This window comes from Mytilus edulis, chromosome 4 (genome assembly GCF_963676685.1).
Source record: "Mytilus edulis chromosome 4, xbMytEdul2.2, whole genome shotgun sequence".
NCBI classification, from domain to species: domain Eukaryota; kingdom Metazoa; phylum Mollusca; class Bivalvia; order Mytilida; family Mytilidae; genus Mytilus; species Mytilus edulis.
The window spans coordinates 91,575,995-91,595,152 of record NC_092347.1 but is presented as its reverse complement, the minus strand read 5'-3'; the positions used below and the strand labels follow the sequence as shown (position 1 = coordinate 91,595,152).

The 19,158-nt window shown below is 30.5% G+C and overlaps 1 protein-coding gene across 1 annotated transcript; it reads right to left on the bottom strand.

Moving 5' to 3' along the window:
• Positions 1 to 308: 308 nt before the first annotated feature.
• On the bottom strand, positions 309 to 18,682 carry LOC139521036 (glutaredoxin-3-like). Its single transcript, XM_071314206.1, has 10 exons — positions 18,525 to 18,682; positions 11,185 to 11,299; positions 9,699 to 9,773; positions 9,212 to 9,334; positions 8,384 to 8,468; positions 7,985 to 8,074; positions 6,632 to 6,776; positions 3,804 to 3,914; positions 881 to 1,013; positions 309 to 407 (listed from the first exon to the last, which is right to left on the bottom strand). The coding sequence occupies exons 1-10, from the start codon at positions 18,587 to 18,589 to the stop codon at positions 360 to 362; spliced, it is 990 nt and encodes a 329-aa protein (XP_071170307.1). The 5' UTR covers positions 18,590 to 18,682; the 3' UTR covers positions 309 to 359.
• Positions 18,683 to 19,158: the final 476 nt, after the last annotated feature.

The following is a 19,158-nucleotide window of genomic DNA, read 5'->3' as shown; positions in this document are numbered from 1 at the left end:
CCAAAATACACTATTGAAAGGCAATAACTATGCTGGGGTATGATCTGATTATTTTGGTGAGAATATGCATTTGATACATTCTGAGCATATTTGCCTTATTAATTTTGCAATTTGATTAGAAACTTTCTGTTTTGAATTTTCCTCTGAGTTCAGTATTTTTGTGATTTTACTTTTTATTCAATACAAATCTGACAGAAGCAACACCATTTGATGTACATAAATAATTCATGTCATTTCATTTTGACCAATATTGCATTCCCCATAATTATATATAAGCTGTTTATTATACTACTATCCACAACAATAAGTTTATTTATGTGTGTTTAATACAATATCTTATTCTTATAAAATCACAAAAGTCATTCTCCTTTCAAGGTTGTTTCTAATTCTCCTGATTCTTTTAATTCCTGCAAATAAATAAAATATTTTATTGAAACAATATTATTCTGCAGTAAAATCAATTTCCTTGGAGGATGAATTTATCTAATCAAAATCATATTATGTTGAACTGATGTTTACCCATGGTTATTAAAGTAATTACACTAGGTATGTTTAATAAGGTAATTTTATTCAGTTGATATAAGAACTTTACAAAATAGACCAAAAAATCCTCTTTTATTTAGTATATGAATGTTCCAAATCCAATAAAAATCTTGCATTAGGGTGATTTCTATCAGAAGCATCTGACAGATGCAGACTTTGTCCTGTTGAGAGATAGCATTTTAACATGAAATTACTAATAGTTTGTTAAAACAAAATCAAACTTTTCTTTGGTTTTTGAGAACTATTTTATCAGATCAGAAAACTCAATGTGGCAATCCTATTCCAATCTAATTTTATACACATCTCTATATTATTTTTTAATATACAATCAACAAACTTTAATAATATCTAATCCACCAATCAGCTCCCCTTTTACATAGATTTGTGGATATGTTGGCCAGTTAGAGAATTTCTTCAGACCTTGACGAACATCTTCATCAGATAAAATATCAAATGTATCATATGGCACTCTACAAAAATAGATACATAACTTTATTCATTCTACAAAAATAATAGCATAGCATTATTCACTGTACATAAAAAGACACATAACATTATTCAACAAGAATGTGTCTGTGGTACAAAAAGGCCCCACTCACACTATCATTTTCTATGTTCAGTGGCCCTTGAAATTGGGGTCCAAACTCTAATTTGGCATTAAAATTAGAAAGATTATAGCATAGGGAATGTGTACTAAGTTTCAAGTTGATTGGACTTTAAATTTATCAAAAACTACCTTGACCAAAAACTTAAACCTGAAGTGGGACAGACGTATGAAGAACAGACGCACAAACTGAGAAACATAAGGCCTAAAAATAGACACATAACATTATTCACTCTACAAAACTAATAATACAATTTTATTCAATACATTTTTGTTATATACATGTAACTTATTTATAATTTTTATATTTCTAACATAGGGACCTGAAATAACTGTAGTTGACACATATATATTTTGTTAATTCTGCAATGTATTTTTAGTTTAAACTTATCAAGTTACAGCCGTAATATACATAATCATTTGAACTTGTCCATTTAAAATACCTTTGACTTTAACAGCTTAATATTTATTGGTAGGGGCAATAAATCATGTCAGATTAAAAAGGGCTGTGAGTAATATCATTGTTCATAACATCAGGCGCCAAAATACAAATAATATCACACTAACGTTTGAATGTCTATTGATCAGGATATTCTTAATCAATGACAAGGTGTTGGGTATGTTTAAAAAAAAATAACCAAAAGGCTTCAAATTCTGAAATTCTTATTGTTCTACATAAACTTCTTATCTATACATATCCGTTCAACAATAGTTATGCATACAAATATTATTCCTGTTTTTCCAACTTATATAACATATTGTTGATATAACTGTATTATTCAACAAAGACTGTCTTTAGTCTCCTAATTTCTTAATCTTTAAACAGAGTACCTCTGTCAATCCATTTAACTGTGGATTCATTAATATTCGTTCGATACCAATTTTTGTGGATATTTTAGGTACAGGGGAACCACAAATTTAAATGTTCAACAAAATACAAATTTTCAACTGAAAGAGTGTTGGCTTTGCCAAAACCACAAAAGTAAATATCAATGAATATACAAGTTTTCCTCAATCCACGAAAAAATTGGTACCAATGAAAATAAATGAATCAAGAGTAACTGTAAAATCTGTTTTAGATATAAATTTTGCAATGTATCTCAAAGACATTGTTCCATTTCCTTTCATCTCAAAATTATATGAGAACAGAGTTGTGCAACTCTGTGTTTAGATGGGGTCATAGTAATATCAGATTATTACATGGCATTTTTCATATCGCATGTTTTATCAGCCCTAGGTTCAACATCAGCCCAAGAGTCGCATGGCTCGAGGGCTGATATTGACCGAGGGCTGATAATACATGCGATATGAAAAATGACATGTTATGATCTTTTTATCATATGCTTCAACAGTGGAGAAAAATAACAGATTCATATATAATTGATCCTTTTACATGGTTCACAAATAGAAGTTCTAAGAGTGAAAACTTCACGGACGTCAGACCCCAAATTTAGTACATTTGATATGAAAACTTTCTATCATATGACTCAACAAAGAAGAAAAATATTTTGATATGCACGAATTGACAAAAATCTACATTATAAACACTGTTTGGAAAATCCACTTTTTTTAAATGACTTTCTAAATATTGTTTAAAACTTTTTAAAATGCTTTTTTTTTATAATTATTTTGTTTGATTTTTTTTTAAATTATTTTACACGATATACTTTACAGTATCCAAATTATAGACAACTTTCGAGTTCGATGCATTTCCATCAAAAACTCTGGTTTTAGTGAACGTCATTTCTGCATTTAGGTGCGTCGTCACTTCCATTCCAATGTTGAGTGAGTGGTGGAAAACTATAATTCTATATTGTACGAATTCGGCAAATTGAATTCTCAAAATTGACAATCAGAATTGCTGACATTAGGGAATTGTCATTAAGTACCTACAGAACAACCAGTATTTCTAGTTTATCCTGCAAAATGACGATCACTAAGACACTTGATGAACGTAAATAGTGCAGGGATACAGGCGACCCCCTCTATCTGGTAAATGACATCATAAAGGAGCGTATAATTGACAAGTTTTTTCCGGTGACGGATGAACTCAAAAGTGGTCTATTGTTTTGTACACTACTTTGTAGTGTTTTTCATAGAAAATGTAGCATTGAGATGTATTTTCCGGAATTTGTCAAGCATCACCGGAATGCCATGCGATAACATTACAGAAAGGCATGTGATAACAATCGAAGCATGTGATAAACTTTTCATATCAGCCTGCTAAGCACCAATTAGAAAAATATGGAATTTACATTCATTTAATGCTATTATCATACAGTAAAAATCATATGTTATTTAGTCTAAGTATATGATAATGTACAGTATCTCTGTTATTATATGGGGTTATGGTCATGTAATGGGTGCTGAGGTAAGGTGATATATGTTTAATTAATTTCTAACATAGTCATGTAAACTTTTGTTTACATTCACAGGCATTTACAAATTTCTTCTATTTTGAATGTCACGTAGGTTAGGGAAGAAGACAAACCATACAATATTACTGCTTTAAAATTATGCAAGCTGTGTTAATTAAAGATCAGCTTAAATTGTCAGGAGTGGGCGTTCAGATTGAAACTGTCATACAAAAACTAAATCATAACAATATTATTTAACTCCAAGTTAAATTATTTTTTTATCTTTTCTATTATCATACCCAATTTCAGATAGTATTCCAATTGTCTGTTTACTAAAACCACATCTAGGTGTCTCAGGATCTCCTTTCATAAATAACATCACATTAGACCTTTTTATCAGTTTCTTAAGCCTGCAAAAAGAAAAAAACAAGAGTGCACACGCTGAAATGTCTCGCCTTCTATACTAATCATTAATATTATGTTGATAGTCCTAGGTATAAAGCTAAGCTTTATTACAACTGTCACATAAACTTAACATTAACCAAGATAACTAAACAAAGACCAATGAACCTTGAAAATGAGGTCAAGGTCAGATGAAACATGCCAGGCAGACATGTACAGCTAACAATGCTTCTATACAACATATAGTTGACCCATTACTTATAGTTTAAGAAAAATAGACCAAAACACAAAAACTTAACACTGTGCAATGAACCGTGAAAATGAGGTCAGGGTTAAATAAAACCTGCGTGACTGACATAAAGATCATAATATATTTCCATACACCAAATATAGTTGACCTATGGCATATAGTATTAGATAAAAAGCCCAAAACTCAAAAACTTAACTTTGACCACTGAACCATGAAAATGAGGTCAGGGTCACATGACATCTGCCCGCTAGATATGTACACCTTACAATCATTCCATACAACAAATATAGTAGACCTATTGCATATAGTATGAGAAAAACAGACCAAAACACAAAAATTTAACTATAACCACTGAACCATGAAAATGAGGTCAAGGTCAGATGACACCTGCCAGTTAGACATGTACACCTTACAGTCCTTCCATACACCGAATATACTAGCCCTATTGCTTATAGTATCTGAGATATGGACTTGACCACCAAAACTTAACCTTGTTCACTGATCCATGAAATAAGGTCGAGGTCAAGTGAAAACTGTCTGACAGACATGAGGACCTTTCAAGGTATGCACATATCAAATATAGTTATCCTATTACTTATAATAAGAGAGAATTCAACATTACAAAAAATTTGAACCTTTTTTTCAAGTGGTCACTGAACCATGAAAATGAGGTCAAGGACATTGGACATGTGACTGACGGAAACTTCGTAACATGAAGCATCTATATACAAAGTATGAAGTATCCAGGTCTTCTACCTTCTAAAATATAAAGCTTTTAAGAAGTGAGCTAACGCCGCCGCCGTAGCCGCCGTCGCCGGATCACTATCCCTATATCGAGCTTTCTGCAACAAAAGTTGCAGGCTCGACAAAAACCCACTGAAAACCTGAAACTAACAAAAAAAGTGAATCCCAACTAAGGATAATTACAAGAGAGTTTACTCTTTTTCCAAATTAAATTTTGAATTTAATTATCTAAATATTTCTCATATTAAATATTTATAGTTAATTCTTAATACAATAAGTTTACAAATGTGAAATTTCTAATAATGTCCAACCTGTTTCTGAACAAAAGAAAAAAGCATCCCCAAATCCAAGTCCATGATATGACATTTGACCTGTGCATGCTAATAGGATAATTGAACTCAAACTATTTAAAGGGAAGACTGAGTCCTAAAATCATGTATGTTCACAAAATTATGCCCATAATGTAAGTTTCAATAATAAAGATTTTAAATTGTGTTCACTTTATTTTAACATCAATATAAATAATTATGTCCAATAAATTGTTTTTGAAAATACATTAACATAATCATCCTTAAAATAAAATTATTATTAAAACTATCATATGTGTAATGATGTCCTACAAGGAAAACAAGGGATGTAGGAGTAGTATATTAAGAGTAAGAGGTATATAAATAGGGGATCACTTGAATTTTAATTGATTCTACATCATTCAGCCATTACAGGCATGATGAAATGTACAAGTTGTGTAATTCAATATGTACATGTATGAATAATATGTTTAAATTCTATGAGAAAGAAATCGAAATATCATCAAAATTCAAGAATAAATTCACAAGGGAGCATTTCAATTGAATTACAAACTATTAGTAGCATTACTCACTAAATAATTAATGTGGAAACTGATCAAATTTCCTTTAATAATATGAATCAATTACTATGAAAATAGGGTCAAATGAGGTGCCTCTTTTTTGGTGAGCACATAAACTGCACATAAACTTAACAAAAACAATTGACATAGGCTATATTCCTTACAATGTTATTACTTACTTAATCACAATACTCCCTCAGAATTATCCAGATTTATCAAAATATGTCAATAAAATTCCTTCACCTGAATAACTCTTACTAAATTAAGTAATATTTGTTGATCTTAGTTAAAATTATTTTTAACTTTATATTGTATTCATATTTTTATGGATATCTTTATACATATACGCCTCATTATAAAAGAGAAAACAGTTCTTGACATTTATAACTCCTATCAAGGTGTTAGCATTTATTATTGGTATGATAAGAATTATTTGTAGCGTCAATTAAGATTTCAATTCATAGACCATGTGATAGTCTCACTGTGACTTTGAAGTGAAGAACAGAAACTATTTCTAAAGAGTTAGTTTAAACGTATTTATTTATAGTGGATTGGGAAACAAGTTTTGCAACTTATATTAATCCCTTTCCACTTTGTGTGTGCGAGTGCTGCCTTGTAGCGGCATTAGCCTACTCTTTTTCGAAATCTACAAGGGTGTCTTTAACGTGCAAGAGATATGGCTCTCTCCTAAAATGGTTCAGCCATTTATCGTCCCCTTTCGACGGACTATCATCCATCTGAAGAGTTGGGCCTTGGTGGTTGATGTTTGTTATATTGTACGGTTTTGATTATTCCTGTTAAATTTTTTAGTATTAAGTATATGCTATTTATATTATAAACAATAGAAATTGTGTCTACAGTACCTGTCTTCTAATTTTTCTTGCTGAGGAAGTTGTGATTCTAATTCTCCAGACTCTACCAATTCTTTAACGATATCCAACCCTCCAAGTAACTCTCCATTAGCATATAATTGAGGATATGTAGGCCAATTAGAAAATTTCTTTAAACCTGAATTTTTAAAACAAAATTTTATCATATAAATGTGTCAGTACAAAACCAATGGCCTTGACTCTATCTTTTTTTAATTCAGGCAAATATCATGCATAAAGCATCAATCCGAAATACAGATCCATACATAACAGAAAGTAGAAGGTAGCTAGCATTGTCAGGTCCTTGTATGCTAAGCATAGACACATGATATGTATTTGAATCAGATTGACATAGAATAATTTATAATACAGTCTATAATAACAATTCTAATTGTAACTTGCTCATTCTGTCACTTTATCGTACTAATTTTTAATAATCTGAATTTTTTTCAAGTCATGACTGAATCATTTTTTACACTACATGCATTTACCTCTCAACAATATATTTTTTTGTTACAGTCAAAAATAAAAAGCAATACTTCACAAAAAGCAATTTTAATATCGATTATCAAATCAAACAGGTAACACCTATACTATATATACATCACTGTTAACATGTTTAATGTTGTTTATTAAGGATAAAATCATAATTATAAGCTAATGGACATATTTCTTCAAAATCATTTATCTATTCAAGTCAACCATTTTCAAAAATATATTCTTAGGTTCACACAGATTAATTCAATACCTTTTAAAACCATGCTGAATGTATTAAACTACAAACATGCAGTACAGAGTTAAAACAAGAATGTGTCCTAAGTACACTGATGCCCCATCCTCACTATCATTTTTTATGTTCAGTGGACCGTGAAAATTGGGGAAAATCTCTAATTTGGCATTAAAATTAGAAGGATCATATCATAGGGAACATGTGTACTAAGTTTTAAGTTGATTGGACGTCATCACTGTCAAAAACTACCTCAACCAAAAACTTAAACCTAAAGCGGGACAGACTGACAAACTGGACAGACGAGCGAAAGGACTGAGGGACGCAAAGACCAGAAAACCTAATGCCCATAAATGGGGCCTTGTTTCAGGCCAGTCCAAAAATAATGAAACAATTTCTTGTTTAATAGTTTTCGCTGGGATCTTATTGCATATTCCTTAGTTTTACTTATTGTGTTTTGTGTGCTGTTTGTAGTTTTGTGTTTTTTCCATGGCTTTGTCAATTTGTTTTGGGCTTATGATTTTGGTATTTTTCAACCATCTTTTAAAGCATAGCTTACTTATCCTGCTGTGTTACATGTATTCACAAATGTTAGAAGTTTGTATTGACCAATAACATACCTTGTCTGACTTCTTCATCTTGTAATATATCAAACGTACTGTACTTAATACCTCTGTCATTCAAAATCTGTGTTATAGTACGACTAAAACCTGTAACAATATAGTATTTTCATCTTTTTAGAAGTTATTTTTTTTCCTCAGGTAAATGAATCAATGAGTGATGGACTTCTCTAAGAACAAATCAACTTTTACAGTTAATAAACTACACAAAGAACAGAAGCTATTGTATTTATTGAATGGGACAATAGAACTGCCAAAGTTTTAAAAAATTGACCAATAGGAGATGAATCAGTTGAAAAGTTTCATTACGTTCGCAATAAAAGGTCTGAAATTTACAGAATTGGGAGATTTTGTGAAGTTGTAAGAATGAACCAGAATTCCTTTTGAGAAGTCACTAACCACATTTTGGTTCGTCAGGCGATCCTTTCATAAACAACAGAACAGGAGCAGAGTTCAGCAAATTCTTTAACCTGGTGTCAAGATCCTAAAATATATATAAAAAAAATTAATTAACAAATTCATAAATATAGTAAATAAGCCTACTTAGGAATGATAACTATTGTATAATCACATTCATAAAATACATGTAAAGATACTGTTTACCAACTATTTTTATCTGAGTTATATGAAGAATTTAAAATATATTTTATAACAGTTTGACTGCAGTACCAAGTTTTTATATGTTTGAAACAATCATTTAGAAATTTGTAAAAAAGGAACAATATATTCCAAGATGAATATTGTTTGTTATCATGGTAACTTTGTAATTAAAGCAATTCCAAATGTTCACAAAAATGATTATAAATTAAAAGAAGAAAATAATAACAAAGAAAAAATTAAGATGAGATAGCATGAAAAGTTCATCTGGATTTTTAAAGTTCTATTTGCTTTTAAGTTCAGAATTACTTTATAGCAATACAGGGATTCTATATAAAATATATCATGTATATTGACATCGAGAGGTAAAATTACAAGTTTAGAAATGGTTACTAATTTTCAAAATCATTACAACTGTTGACCTTATCTGTTGCATGCTAGTCGCCAAGTGAATAAACAAAAAACTTTTGTTTCTTGTACGTTGTATAAGTAATTGTTGATTGACAGATATAACAAATTTAAATAATATAGTATTTTGTGATTAATGAACTGTCTGCAATTCCTACATGTATCATATACATTTAGTTATTGCTATATACTGTAAGGTGAAATGAGTTGCACTTCTATTACCTGTTTGGGAGGTGTCGCTGTTTGTTGTGTAATAACACCAGCTGTTGGTGATGACAATAGTTTGACTTTCTTTGTTAGTTCTGCAGCATTAGCACCATCTATCCTGTCTACCACCTGCTTCTTCTGTAAACAAATAGAGTGAACATTTATTTACAAATTTTGTCCATAGTATAAAAATCCATCCATCCTTTTTAAGACATGTAAAAGATGAGTAATTGGTGGCTTATAGACATGATAGATGTAATTTACAATGGACTTACAAAACATCATGAACTTGTAACAATGTACTTTTAAACTACAAAAGTGAAACATCCATTTTCAAAATATTAAATATTAGGTGTTTGTATTCCAGCCAAACACTACAAGCACTAGCTTAGTCCAGTTTGAAAATGTAGCAATCTAGAGTACATAAATATTTTTTCTCAATCATTTTTTGTCAATGGGGACGAGTTATAAAATCTATCTATATATACATGTAAAAACCTACCTTAAGGAAAATAAATGTTGGCACTGCTGCTATCTGATATTTCTCTGACAATTCTGGAATATCCTCTGCTTCAACCTGATAAAATCAAAGTAGGATATCACAAACAAACATCTTACATGTTCTGTTTACTGATAATTGTGGTCCTTTCACTAATTCATAAATCAGCATGATTTAACCATCAGTACGATTTATGTTAATAGTAAAAAGAATAATCAAAAAGTTTTATCCTTTCACAGCATACATGGCATATGAGTTCAATTTGTGATTTGTACAGTCCATGTCACTTAATATATACATGATATACTAGCTGTTGTTTAATATATAATTATATAGAGCAAAATCATTGCCCAAAATAATCGATTGTCAGGGACTACAAAATATACTCAAATATTTGAAGGCAATGGTTATACTCTACATGTGTACATATGATTATTACATTTGTATTTCCAAGCATCTAAAAGTCAAATAGTCAAGATTCTGCATATGTTTGCAATTTTTAAGAATGTCATAGCTGTTTGACTGATCATATTTACATTAATTGTTTAGTACATATATTCAACAATTAAATCAGAAAATCTGCCAGTATACAATATGTTTGAATTTAGGCCTAAATTGGTAAAAAAAATCTTTGAACCTATAAAAATGAAGAAGATGTGATGTGATTAACAATGAGACAACAGACATGCCAGAGATTAAAAGACGTAGAGGCTAGCAATAATAAACATAATCTATTCAATATGTATATATAGCTATTCTCATTCCTTTTGGTAAATATTGGAACTAACAAACTACAAATGTAATGGCTCCCACTGAAAACCTTACTTGGCACCAACCAGGAAAATAAGAAACTATGTAAGCAAAAGTAATTAAATGTACTTTAAACCATTCAGAACATTCCTATATTTTGTTTGTTTGCATTTCACTTTATCTGTACAATAAAAACGGTTTTAAAAATGTGTTACAAGAGCAATAACTCTAATCAAACAATTTCAACAAAATGAAGACTAAGTTCATGTAGATATAAAATCTGGATCTAGATAATGTTAGCAATTTATAATATTATAACACTTATAACATGTTACCCCAAAGATAATTGTGGCCAAGTTTGGTTCATATTGGCTCAGTAGTTTTATAGGACATGTAGGAGATGATTTTTGTCAAAGTTAAATAGGCAAACAACAGACGATGGACACCAAGTGATAGCTTATAGGGTATTCCACATGTTTGAGATAAACTTCAAATACACCAAAATTAAAATTGACACCATCTGTATACAGTTTATATGGCAATAAATTCAAATTAAACATGATAAAATTTATAGGCAATAAATTCAAATTAAACATGATAAAATTTATAGGCAATAAATTCAAATTAAACATGATAAAATGCCTAAAACCTTAATTAAGCATTGTTAAGGGAAGCAATAGTATACTTGTATGGTGATAGCAGTGGAAAACATTATTTAGAAGTAAATAAAGTTGTGTACCTTCATGAATACAACATTGACAAATTCTGTTTCTTTGGAAAGTTCCTCTAGAACCTCGTTCATCTGTTTACACTGTGGAGCCCATACAGCTGAGAAATGAACAACAACCAGCTGGCTACAAGTTTAAAAAGAATTCATATCAAGTATAAAGTCTATTTATAAAATATCATGAAAACTAAAATATAAAATAAGTCCAAAGTAACATTATGAACATGATGGAGAGAATTTCTACAGCTTGTCTGGCAGAACAGCTGTAGGATGTCAGAGTAATCTCAGTCTATTTACCAATATGACCAAGTGACCCAAAAGGATTTTTTTCTGAAATTTATATAGCAAATCATTAGTAGGGAGGTTGCCAATGCGATTATCGTAATGTAATGATTCTTGCAACGGCAAAAATATCAGACTTTACCCAACTTCAGTTTGAGATATTGTAGTTTCCTTAATATTGATGTTCCAAAGGGTAAAAAATCAAAGCATAAAAGAGCCTCATTGCAATTATGCAGATAGATTGCTTGCAGTTCCTAACCCGTTTGATATATTTGGCCTGACAAATACATGTAGCCCAAAATATAATAATAATCTAAACGTTCATAACTTTTGAACTGCTTGACCGACTTCCAAAATTTGGCACCAATGAATTTCTTTTTTTGTGCTCTTTCAGAATAATGTAATTTTATGCACTTACTCCCCCCCCCCCCCCCCCCCCCCCCCCCCAGGTAGCACAAAAACATTTTATTGATATTTTTAAAATATATTGCAAAATATCACCAAAATATCATTCAAAAACATATTTTTGACGTGATATGTCTGGTTGTACTCATGTGAATAGCATATTTTCTGGAAATATTTGTTCTGAATGTTTAAAGAGCATTATTTTTAAATATCTTGATTTTATATTGAAATAACATAATTTTGATATAATTCAGTTTCAATTGAAAATATCCAAACATCTTTCAAACATCTGGACAAAATATTCTTCTAATGTCTAGGATATGTTTCATTGATGTCTACCTAATGTTTTTTTTTAAATACAGTCTGTCAACCTTATTCTCATTTTAATAAAAAGTTGAGGCATTGAATTGAATGATTATAAGTCAATTCATAAATTCTACTGGTTGATATTATAATATATATATTCAGTAGATTAATAACTATCAATTGGAGAATAAGAAAATTCACTCGTGTCAATGATGTGTTGATATACAAGAAAATGAAAAAAATGAAAGTATATTCAAATTGTATTTGTTGTTTTGGGCTGGTTTTAAATATTTTTTGTTTGTGCATAAAATTATTCAATCATTTAGGTAAATACATTTAAATGACTACACAGATTTGAAAATGTTAGATAAAGAGAAGGCAGAGCACATTTTTTGTTAGAACATTGGAATAGTATTATTTTCAAGTATGTGGTATAAAGGGGGGAGATAAGTACCTAATACGTTGGCATATTGTTGGCACAATGTTGGCTTATATTTCTTTATTAGCATGAAATATCAATGATATTTTTTTATAAACACTGTTTAAAAAACTTTGAATTAGGCAAAATACAAAGAATTTTTTAGTTCTAGGCACAGATTATCGTAGTCCTATTTGGTATGACTTTATCATTTTGATTTTTTACTGGGTCCTCAATGCTCTTAGAACACAATCGTTATTCGCTAGATAATTTTTCTTTTGACTTGATTTGAATTTTCATTTAAGTTAGATTAGAATTGTTAAGACTTTTCTATCAAAAATGAGGAGACATTCGAATTAATTCATCATCAGTGTTAATCTGATTAAAAATTTTTATAAAAAATATTTTCTTTTTCATATCAAACATCATGGACTTCACACAAATATCACTAACAAACATAAGAAAAACATTTGTCGTACATCTTACAAATATCAATTAATCAAAGAGCTGATAGCTCTGAAGTGGAAGAAGGTGAATAAAAGGTAACTTGAATTACCATAAAAGCAGCCCCACTTACCCAGGCTGCTTTGTTCCATTATCGTTAAAATGTTGTTTTTTTTCTTCAAACAAGAAAAGGTCATAAGTACATGGATTTCCCATCCGTACAATCATTTTCTATGTTCAGTTGACTATGAAAATTAGGTAAAATCTTTAATTTGGCAGTAATTAAGAAGATCATATCAAGAGGAACACATGTGTACTAAGTTTCAAGTTGATTGGATTTCAACTTCATCAAAAACTACCTCGACCATAAACTTTATAACCAGAAGCAGGACGGACGGACAGACTAGAAAACATATTGCCCATAAATGGAGCATAAAAATAGTAAGACTTGTTACATACCTGCCAACTTTTGAAAGTTCCCATATGGGTTTTTTACTGCACAACAACAAAATTAAAGGTTACAATTTTTAGCGATGTATTTTGCAAGATCTGGATTGTCTAGAAAAAGTGTCATATTTGTATGAACTTACATGACTTACATGCCTTTTCCTTAAGTCTGTTTGCATAATTCTAGTTATTTATTAAATCGGTAGAAAAATTATACATGAAGCTAGCAGAAGCTAGACTATTAGCCTAGTTGCACATATTGTATGTTGACTTCTAACCAGTTATAAACAAATTTAATATATAAACTTCAATTTAATCCTTGAAAGGAGGTCTAAATTAATAAAATAATTTATAAATTTTAATTTTTTTATTTGTCCAAAATCATTTAAATTCATTTAATCAACATCCTTTTATGATTATTTGATTAAAATATTAATCATTTATAGTCTTTTTACCATTTACATTTTTAAAAGCAAAATAACTGAAAACAGGATAAAACAAAGGGAAGTAACAAAAAAGTATTTCAATATTCCCAATACACATCGTTTTGATAACATTAGCTAATAATTTGCTATTCCAATTCCAGAATACTTGATGACACCAGCAAGAATGACACGTCAGTTCCATCAACGACGATTTGTCAGATTAGGATCAAGTTCTGAACAAAGAAAACATAGCTTCTTCGTAAGAACCATCACAAACTGGAATGAACTACCGCCTAGCTTATTGGACATTGATGACTATGAGGCATTCAAAACCAACCTCATAGCACACAGATATCCGTAAATCAGCACACACATGTTTTTATCTGCACTGGCACCTGTACATATGATTTTAAAAGAGCACATTTTGGATGACACAACTTTAATTTTAATACATTCGTGTGATGAGTCAACCGACTCTTTACGGATTACCCATGTAGATGTAGTAGTGAGAAATGATCAAATATGGCGTCTGAAAAATTTCATACACGGGAGTTTTTTCTCCTAAACGGGAGGTTCACATGTATGTTACGAAGGGCATCTAATTCACATGACAAAGGAAACCAATGATTGAATGAATAAAGATAACACTTTATATATCCTTTTTATTTATATAAAAATAAAATCTTCTTGTCTGCAGGATTGCAAATTCGTAACTTCAAGGGCGAACTTGTAAACAGGGCGAGTTGTACCGATACCAAATTCACGCATGCGTAATACAAATATCTACAGTTAAAACATCCTGTTACAAGTAAACAAATTACGTTCATGTGGATGAGATGAAATCTAATAATTTACATAAATAAAAGGGTCATATTTACAATAGTGATTGTTTTACAATCATAATTTACAAATTAAATGATTCAGATGCCCAATCATGTGTAAAAATCGGTGTCAGGAATCTAAGTTGTTTTGAAATTGTAATACACGAAATGAATGCGGCATACGGAGACTCAAAGCCAATGGTCAGCCCCTTAAGTCTTCAGAAGACTTGACGTCTTCTTCCACTAAAAATACAATGTAAAAATGTTTATAAAATATTTCTTTTTTCATATCAAACATGTGCTTCACTCAAATATCACTGACAAACATTTGGAGAACATTTCTAGCATACATCTTACAAATATCTATTAAACATATTATCCGAAAACTATTATGAAACAGTCTTTAACTAATATTTTCTAAATAAAATCGAAAAAATATATTGTTATGATGTTATTGAAATATTCATTAGATATTACCATTTTTGTATTTTGGATTAGGACAAGAAAAGTATATTGATGTTACATCAAAAAGATATTCTATTATACATCAAACCTATGCTTTACATAGATGTATATCAAAAATGTTTTATAAATATTTCTTTTACACATCTAAAAAATATATATATAAAATGTTATATAAAAATGTCCATCAGATATTGATTGAATATTGCAAAGAAATATCTCCTCGACATACAATTGTTCTCATTTATAAAACTGTCTATTTAACGTTTTAAAAACATCAGCAAAAAATATTTATTATTCATTATAAAAAAATATTTACAAAAAATGTGTTTATATTAGCAATCAAACATTGGGACGAAATATTATTGTTAAAATATCATTAATGCATAATTTCTGATGTAAAAAAAATGTCTTTAAAATATTTTTTGGTAAATATTTTTGAAAAACATATATATAACTAGTCAATAATATTATGAAAATATTATGTGTTAGCTGGGTCTATACTTCATATTTTGGCTGAGCCTGACCTCCCTATCAATATAATCAATGTATCAATCATTCATTATATACCTTCATACCTTAAATTTATCTTCGGGTCGTTACATAAGCCAAAGGCTTCTACTGACCCCTCATCTTGGATTGTCGTACATGTATATGATTTCTCATAATAATATATTTATGTATAATATATTAAACTTATCAAAAAATACTTATTTAGGTGTGCGCAGCTGAAACACTTAACATGAACATATGAATTTATATAGGTTTCAATTTTCGCCATTTAAGGTTCATCATACGGAATTGAAAAATATGGCCGTGTTTACACCTCAAAAATTACTACGAGTACAGACAAACTGGTACATCCAGGAAAGTTTTAAGGCATGGCAGGAACTAGATATATAAAAGTTAGGCCACACCAATTTAATTTCTTGTTCTACGGATTTTTGGACTCCAAAATTTGGGGCGAGCGAGCGATTTGAAAATTTTAATAAAAAAATATTTAATTTGCAAATTTTTGAGGCGAAGCTTGAAAAGTGAAGGCGAGCGATTATATTTTTTTTTTGTAAACATAAAATAATAGGTTTTGACAATATTAAAACTTGATTTATCACTTGTACTTTGACATTTCTTTGATTTCTGAAGTATTTTTTCCCTGTTCACCAAGAAATAATTAAATCTGGTCTATGTATGTGTGACTGACAATGAGACAATTCTCCATCCAAATCATAATCAGTTTGGGGGCAACCCCTTAATGTTATAAATATCCCTTTTACATGTTTTTTGAGGGATCAATATAAGTAATAATATATTTGTTTGTACAAAAGGGCTCATATTTTCTCATAGAACTATATATCTATCTGGTATTAAATGGTCAAAACATGTCCAAGAATTTAGTAATATTCCTGGACTTTAACCATGTTAACACATTTCCTTCAACAGTTTAATATTATTCAAAATAAGTGGACCCCTCTTTTAGAAAAATTTATTTAAAATATGATGTAACTCTCCTCTTTTTGAGTACAAAATTCTAAGTGTTCAAAGGTTTTGTATAGAAGAACTATACAAATCCTTGGTATTTCTATTTTCTTTTCTACATCAGTAAAATGACCCCCAATCTAATTAAAAACCGATCTCTCAATGCTCCTGTTTCTGATATGTCGCGTGGGAGATCTAACGAAACCGGCTTTGAGGTCACATGTGAGTGAACTAAAAGTTATGAATTTATAAAGATATGCAAATGAGTTGACGACCTATTAATAAGCCAATCAAACAAGTTTATGAATTATTTTGACTGACGATTTCGTCGTAAATAAAATGAGTTACATCCCTTTGCCTTACGTTAAACTTCCAAGATCGTGGAAGACTCAATTTCATTGGTCGAAAAAGACACACCTACGAGGTCACTCACATGTGACCTCAAAGCGGGTTTCGTTAGATCTCCCACGCGACATATCAGAAACAGGAGCGATGAGAGATCGGTTTTTAATTAGATTGAATGACCCCTTGTCTGAGCTAGGGAGGGTTTTTCTCAACCTGATAATAACAAACACAGGTCAAAGTGCAGCCTTTTACACAGGGCTTTGATACAGACCAAACAGCAAGCTTTAAAGGACTCCAAAATTATTAGCGTACACAATTCGAACAGGAAAACCAACGATCTAATTTATATATCCAAACGGGAAAATACCAATGAACAACATCAACAAACGATAACTGCTGAACATGCTCCTGAATCAATCAGGACAGGTGCATAAACATGCAGCGGCTATGGATAGTTTTGTTTCGCCAGCATACAATATAATTGCAGTTGAAGGAAAATCCTTCAGAAGTTCTTTGTACTTTATTCTAACCACGAACATGTTTTGATAGGGAATATAAGTAAGGGGGAAAGAAACCAATTTTTTGTTCCTCACGGAAATACCCGCTGTTATAACTTTTTATCGGAGCACTCCAGGTTTCATTCTGAAACAAATATTCTCACAGATATTTACACAGTGTGTTGGGGTGCTTTTATGTTTAAAATCGTTATATACAAGTTAGACTGTGATTTAACAAATGTTGATATCTTTTTATAATATTTACACAAAAAAACGGTGCGGGAAATGGACATGATTACAATTCCGGATGCGGGAAGCGGGAATATAAAAAAAATAAAAAAATTCTGTTTTGAAAAAAATAGGTGCGGGCGGGTCCGTCGAACAAGGGATCAAATTGGTGTGGCCTTATATGAAGTCTACGTTTCAGATAATTAAAAACTTACCTGGATTTTGATGTTCATTTTTTTCCAGTCTGCAGAAGATAGCAAAATAAACAAACACCAGAGTTTCATTTGATACGGTCCACTCAGTTACACAGTTTAAACCTGTTAAATCACCTATTGTTTACAGGTGTCTAGTGTCCATCTATTGTCCATTTAAATCAATACTACTCACAACATTGATTATATGAGGGGAGCTTCTCAATCGTTTTCCCTACTTAGTTAATTTTTGCACCTTCTGCAGGAACGAAAAAAAATGGATAGCAAAATTTAGAAAAGTTTATAATTTTCTGAAACATAAAATGCATTTAAAATTTATATATCTAGTTCCTGCCATCCCTTAAAACTGTTGCAGGTGTATATGTTAGTCTGTACTCAGAGTAAAATTTGGGGTGTAAATACGGCCATTTTAGCCAAAAGGTTATGATGAACCTTAATGCAGATTTAAAAAATTAAAATAGCTTTGCCAGACGTCATAATTATTTGGACTACCATTGAACAGCAGTGCATTTTAATATTTCTTTCATTATGTAATTCTTAAGTTTCATTAATATACTGTGTCAGATCATAGTTTATAAGTGTACCTGTCTGAATTATCGAGTAATTCATTAAATTCTTTGACTGAAGATGTTTCCCGAACTTTTGCCATTTTCCTCTGTAATAATGATCTGGTACCCTGATATAATGATACAGGTTTGAGTTAGCAGTGTAGGAATATTTATTACTGGGAACAAGGACAAATAAAGGGAAGTAACAATTTAAATTTAGCAAATTACCAAACGTTACTGTAAAAAAAAAGTCAAGTAAAGAACGCCAAATAAATGACTTCCATTCCAGTACGAATTTATCATATGACAATTTTGATTAATCTTATAAACTGTAACAATTTAAATTCGTAAATCTTAAAAAAACAGTAACGCGTTTTTTTTTTACTCCTGCACCATATGACCTATATTTAATCATGATAAAGGGCATGAGTTTGATAGATACAAGACATGCATAGATGATACAATAAATTAAAATGACACAAGTATATCATTAGACATAGTTTACTGTATAGACAATAAAATGATTTACATGTTTACTAAAAATTATAAATCAAAAAGTAACCAGGTGCTCCGCAGGGCGCAGCTTTATACGACCGCAGAGGTCGAACCCTGACCAGTTGGGGCAAGTATGGACAAAACATTCAAGCGTGATACAGCTCTGAATTTGGAT